This window comes from Cryptotermes secundus, unplaced genomic scaffold, assembly GCF_002891405.2.
Source record: "Cryptotermes secundus unplaced genomic scaffold, Csec_1.0 scaffold15, whole genome shotgun sequence".
Classification (NCBI taxonomy): Eukaryota; Metazoa; Arthropoda; class Insecta; order Blattodea; family Kalotermitidae; genus Cryptotermes; species Cryptotermes secundus.
Window position 1 is genome coordinate 127,126 of NW_019721514.1, and position 6,856 is coordinate 133,981.

A 6,856-nucleotide genomic window follows, 5' to 3' on the forward strand; every position below is an offset into this window, starting at 1 on the left:
AAATTTTAGGGCCCGTTTGCATAGACAGGACGAGGAGGCAAGACGTACCCATAACGTAGCATGTTGTCGGCGCGCTGGGGTGCAGGGCGGGGGTCGTCGCAGTGCCAGGCAAAGTGGCCAGTTGTGTCACCTCCGTCAGTTGGTCGCTACTGGCGGTAAGAGGCGAGGTCACACTGCTGCTGCCTGCAGAGGTCGCAGTCACCTCAGGTGTCGTGGTGGTCGCGTCGTGTGTTGACGAGTGGTTCACTACAAGAGGAAGCAGAGCTTGCTTGTTTCAAACAGTATAGCACAGCGGGAATTGCAAGTAACAGTGTAACAATTCTCGTGCTTTCGTTCCGTTCTAGAATTAACTGCAAAACTTAAACAGGGTTACGGCAAAATTGTCTCTACAACACTTCTGGCTATGTTACGCACGCAAACGCGTCTGGGTCTCCCCAAGAAGTGTCAGTTATTACTGCCCCGTTTTAGCGAGAAGAGGAATTTCTCGACAGATAGTTGAACTTCTCTATATAACATATCATGAAAACCCGTTTCGTGGTTTCCGACTTATGACAGGAGGACAGATGAATGGAAGGACATTAAAGGCAACTATTACTGGCATATTTTTGTAACAGTTCGTTGAGTGCATGCCGATTATTTAAAATATGCAGAGACATCACGGATCTCATCACATCATTGCTCCATACGCATGTATCGCCACCCCCTGAGCTGTGTGAGAGCCTTGAACAGGCAGCACATTATCATATCCTCGATCTTCAAGTTGAGGGATCCATCTCTGGCCCGACACATGACTGGTTACAAAGTGGGAAACTTAAGGTTAGCTTTTTTGTTCTGTTGTTGGCTATACCTCTGACCTCATCCTATTCTCAACAGTTTTTTGAGGAAAAACAATCCTCTAAACATCCGATAGGACTTCTTAGAAAGCGCATCGTTCACCCCAGGACCTGTACATAATCAACAGTAATAATGTTTGTAATGCTTACGTGAGGCTGAGGATGGGCAGGCGTGTAGCATTAATTGGGAAATAAGTTCCAGTGGCTCTTCGTTGGTTTAACGACTTTTTCAAATTACACAGTGTTGAATGTTAGGGTGATCTGTGAACAACAAATTGTAACTCATGTGGAAGGAAGAGGTTGTCGACTACTTAAGGTGAAATATCCCGGGATTTGAGAGAACACCACAGCAATTATTATTAGGACGATCAATGGGCGGACCATGCGGAACGCACGAGAGATAATACGAATGCATACAAGATTTTGGAAGGAAAACCTGAAGACAGGAGACCCCCCGGAATATTTGGGCGTACACTTCACTATTCTTGCTCAGAATAAGAACCGGTTGTGGGGACCGTTCAAGTGACTAGACTGCCGTTGTAGCGGAAGCTACTAGAAATAGGGCATAATCTGCTGTACTGAGCCTGGACTGACTGAGGCCTTGCATATATTTTCTATACATTTATTAACATGTTTAACATGGAAAATGTAAATATCCTTTACACGTACATTATGACAATCGACAATGACTCTAACAAAAGACAGATCCGTTCTCTCGTCAGAGAGGGCGCACCACAATAACAATATTGTAAATGTCAAATAGCAATAATTATCTGGTCATAAGCTCCAGATTGGGCTCGACACCAAGACTGACTGATTGACCGTCAGACGCAACGAGACTTTCACTTTGACTTGACTAGGATTAGAGCAGTTACGAGTGTAAAAGAGTTTATCCGTGAATTCAAGAGAATTAACATTCTATAAGGCTAAGCATATTCATAACAGACAAACCGACCTTCTCGTCAGAGAGGATGTTACATAAGGACTATTACCGGAAACGTTCAGTTGAAAAGAAAATTCTGGCCGTGAGTCACAATGAACTTGGCGCCAAGATGAAAACCGATTGGCGTTAAACCACCAGTTCTAAGTAGGATTAGACTCCCGTGTGGAGGCGGGGTCGAATACCTCCACCGTAGCCCCGCAAGTCACGGGTGGTGACGAAAAGGGAAGTCTCGACTATGAGACAGTAAAATATGGTCTTGAGTTCCACGGGCCTCGGACTCGACAATGACTGCCCCACATCAACAAGCCTGCAGCTGTCTGACACTAATAAAGATCTGGTCTTAAGCCACAGATGGATGCTTTATTCCAAGACATATGGGCCGACAGACCGTCGGTCGTAACATAAGACTCACTCAGACTCAGATTGGACCAGAAGATTGGGAGACTGAAGAACTGAGTCGAGTTCTGGAGGGTTGGCATTCCAAGGTGATTGAACAAGACATGGCAAGAAGATTTCATAGTGATTTGAAGAGCTAGTTTTTGTATTAAAATCCGTTGTCAGGAAAGGGATCGTGAAGACATTGTAAAGGCTTAGCCATTGTTGAGATCTGTTACCTAGCAACGACTAGTGTAAGCAGACGTTATTTATGTGTTATAATTACCGTAATACTGAAATTGAAGTACTAATTGTAGTTACGAATGGTGAATATCAAACAAATCCAGTCACCAATTCAAACCCCGTCTACAAGTCACTAATACAAGTCCTCCTAGGAAACTTCTGGAATATCACCTTGATTACGCTACCGCTGTTTCATGCCAAATCCATTCCAAACCAAATCACAGGAAGATTCGACTCCTTATAAACTGAGATATTGACGGCTCCTTTAAGCAGCTCATATAGACTTCCGGACTGGTTTCCACGCAATTTGCTGTCCTGGGATTTGTTGGAGGGACTGAGGAAAACAGCCCCGGTAAGGCAACGGGCCTCGGGGCCGAGATATGCACCCAGAACCTCCGACATACAAAGTAGCAATATGACAGGTTAGTGTAAGCTAGACCGTACCGCAGGCGGTGGAGGAGAGGCTGCCCCTGCAGGGCGGGCAGTCCTGCCACCAGCAGAACAGCTCTCCGTCCAGACACAAGCAGAACTCGCAGGGGTCTTCCCGTGGTACCTGCAACAGCAAGGCAACAACGTCAGCACGCCACCTCTAGCAGTACTTTCCCAACGTCTCTTCCAACTATTAGCCATTTAAAGCCCAGTGGTAACTATGCAGAGCGTCCTAGGAGGAAAGGTCAATATTCTTGGAGGTCATAGTATCCGTCATTCTAAGCAAAAAATTGTGTATGTAGATGTACCCTATTCCGAACGGTTTCCGTTCAGATTTGGAGCCCAATACTGTCATTCCCTCCTGCACGTGAATCGGTGTGAAGTTGGCCGTTGTGACTGTTGATATTGACACTGTAAGAGTGCTGTGAAAAATGCCGCGCGTTTTCACGAATGTCTGATAAGCTGTATAATGTATTCTGGGTAGTTGTAAAATTTATTGTCGCAGACGGTGGAATTTTCGAAAATATGTTAAACAGGGTAATGTGTACCATCTTTGTCACTTGAACAATACATTCCGGTATTGGAAGCAGTACGTAATATTCTTTTCTTATCAACAATTTTGGAACGGTACAGTTAAATAGCGGGGGCACGCGGTAGCCTAGTTGGCCGAGGCACTATGCTACAAGCCAGAAGGTCGCTGATTCAATTCCCGATGAGGTTATTGGATTTTTTCTCAATTAACCTAATGCTTCTAGCCGCACTATGGCCCCGGGGTCGACTCAGCCTCTAACAGAAATGAGTACCAGGAATCTTCCTGGAGGGTAAAGGGCGGCCGGCGCGTAAGGCTAACAACCTTACCGCCATCTGTGAGCCGATTACCTAGAAAATGTGGGAACCTCAACATCTCACAACCCTATGGGCCTCCACGGCCTGTTACAGGGATAGCTTTACTTACTTTACTTTTACTTTTACAGTGAATAGATCTATCACGGAAACCGTTCGGAATAGGACATATTTTTGCTTAGAATTACCGATACTATGACCTCGCAGAATAATGACCTTTCTTCCTCGGATACCCTGTATATACCACATGTTTTAACACTTAGAAAGGAGTCCGGATAGCTCAGTCGGTATAGCGACGGGCTAAGGGTTGGACGGGAGGGGCTCGAATCCCGACAGGAGCAATATTTTATCTTCTCCCCAGTGTCCAGGCCGGCTCTGGGGTCCCCCAGTGTCCTATCCAATGGGTACGGGGGGCTCTTTGCTGGCCACTCACTTCCATCTAGCGCCGAAGTGAAGAATGGTAGAGCTGTAATTACACTCCCCTCATGTCTTCATGGACTGGTGCTTAACTAATTAAGGAAAGGGACAACTTTCTTTACCTTCTACCTTAACATTTAAGAGATGTACGTTTTGCCCAAACAAAGTATTTCTTATGATTCTCACAACTGGAAGGAATTTATTCACGTTTCGAGGAACTTGCTGCCTCCATCTTCAGAGTTGGAGAGTAAATCACACAAGCTGCAAGCAGAGCAGAAACAGTGCATTTCTGAGTAGCGATGGTGACTGCATACCAGACTACACGAGGTCACAACTCATAAGACAACAATATGAATAAATTAACCGGTTCAGTCGAAACACTTTGCTGCCACTAGCAGTTGAATAAAAGAGGTGATAATAAGAAGGGTAACAGAAATAAAGTAGCTCGGCGGCAACGGGCCTAGCAAGATCACTTTGCTACAGGAGTGTATTTACCGACATAATTCGTCCTTCTCGGTGTTAGCAGGCATGTTACAATAGGTCACGACACGTCTCAGTCACCGTACACCCGAGGAACTCAATTCAGCGTTAATATCCTAGGCCCATATTAGAGAGATCGGCGATTCGTATCTCGTATCCGTTACCTAATAACGGTTTCTCATTATTAACCGTAGTCTATTCAGCTGACCTCAGTTACAACCGCCTCCCTCCAAATCCACCAAAATTGAGCAACTTTCCTCAAATGGTAACGCTTCTAACTCGTAATCAGGGGTCACTTAGTTCGAATCTTGGCCGGAACATTGAAAATCCTAGGGGTTTTCACGGGTTTCCTTTGGGAAAATGTCGGGATACTGCCTTAAATTAAGGCCACGACCGCTTCAGTCCTTCCATTTGACCTATATAACCTTAGCTACTAAGAAAACCGTTAAGTAAACTACTATTGCCACTGATGCTGCAATCTTCGGCCCAGTTCCATGTTACATAACCTCACTAATCACAGCGCACTCGTCACATGCTCCGTGTGCGGAGCAAACGGTTAAGGGATAACATCGGATTAAACATGAATTGGTCTCTACGGAAGGTTTAATTATAAATCGAATTGTGTGGTGTTTAAGTGGAGCACGAGTTGGACTCTCCGGGAATTTGGCACGTGTCGACGAAAGGATCAGACCTCACAGGTACGGTAAAAAAGTAATTGCTGTGTCACAAATAATTCGAAACATTTCCTTCTACAGCGATCAAACAACATGCGGAAAACATTTTAAAGCAGGCTGGTAGGTATATTTCAACATTCAGGTAAGACTCTTGCGTAATACATAACAGAGGAGTTAAACGTAAGGTAAGATAAATTTGTCCCTGTGTTTAGTCAGGTACGCATCATGCCATGAGGGTTTATGGAGGGAGTGGAGGTGTAGTTCCACGATTCTTGACTTCGGCACTTGATGGATGTCAACTTCACGCCCCAGGAAACAGCCCCCCCCCCTTGCAACCAATGAATAGGAGGCTGGGCGGTTCCCAGAGCAGGTCTGAACGTTGTGGAGTAGAAAAAATTTCTTGCCCCTGCCGGAAAACGAACCCAGTTCGTCGCTTTACCGACTGAGCTATCAGGTCAGAATAGAGGAATTAATTTTTATTAATGTTTCAAACACGGTACGAAATGTAATGACGAAAGAGATAAATTGTGTATACGAAAACACTGCAGATATGAAACAAAATGCCGTCCTTGAATGGATACATTGAAAGACCTGAATGTAGATGGCTAAAGAAACTAATTCAAGGAACACAAATTGGAAGACCTGAAAATGTGGCCGTGCGGAAGCATCGAGTGAAGAAAGAGAAACACTTCCAGGAATATGAATTTACTCTTCACTTATAAATACAACCAACATCTCAAGCCATGGAATTAACAGTAAGACAAACTTACATTAACAAACTTGCTTATCTATTTCTTACTAAAACTGCATGTTTCGATCGCAAACGTTTGTCATAATGCGATGTACACGAATCAGTCAAATGTACCTACACTCCAAGCACAAACATGTTAAATTACGGAACTATAGAAATATATTTCTCATATTCTTTTGCATTATGTAGTGCCAATTACTATAGATAATCACTCACTCATGGAGCTGACCCCTTCTTGAGTAGCTGCCAATTGTGAAGTTACTCAAGAACTTCGCAGCATTTTATGGAACCCGAAGGTTCATTACCGTGTTCACAAGAGCCCTCAACTGGTCCCTATCCTGAGCCAGATCTATCCAGTCCACACCATTCCATTCTCTCTCTCTAAGATCCATTTTAATATTGTTCGCCTACCTACGTCTTGGCCTTTCCAGTGGTTTCCTTACTTCCGACTTTCCCAACTTTTTTCCTAGCCCATATCCATGCTACATGTCCTGCCCACCTCGTCCTCCTTGACTTGATCATTCCAATTATACTCGGAGAAGCGTACAAGTTATGAAGCTCCTCATTAATCAGTTTTCTCCAACCTCCTGCCACTTGATCTCTCTACGGTTCAAATATTCTCCTCTACACCCTGTTCTCAAACACCCTCATTCTATATTCCTCTCTTAATGTCAGAGACGAAATTTCACACCCATACAGAACCACAGGCAAAATTATAGTTTTATATATTCTAAAAATGTTATATTTTAGCGTCCTGTTACATTGATTCATGTCCATGGTTTATGCTAACCGTCTTACAGTGTATACACTTTTTCACCTTATTCTTCACTTCCACACTACATGTTTCAGCACTAATGTGCCATCCTCA

At 44.2% G+C, this 6,856-nt stretch overlaps 1 protein-coding gene across 2 annotated transcripts in view; it reads right to left on the bottom strand.

Annotated features, from left to right (window-relative positions):
• Window positions 1–6,856, bottom strand: part of LOC111875400 (kielin/chordin-like protein) — a 204,699-nt gene that overhangs the window by 8,855 nt on the left and 188,988 nt on the right. For both annotated transcript variants that reach the window (XR_002844719.2, XM_023871625.2), the window contains 2 exons: window positions 2,839–2,947; window positions 49–246 (listed from right to left, as the gene is read on the bottom strand). Coding sequence is in view for 1 of the 2 variants with exons in the window: in XM_023871625.2 (XP_023727393.1) it covers window positions 49–246; window positions 2,839–2,947 (307 nt within the window). In the remaining variant the exon portion in view is untranslated. The remainder of the gene's footprint in view (window positions 1–48; window positions 247–2,838; window positions 2,948–6,856) is intronic.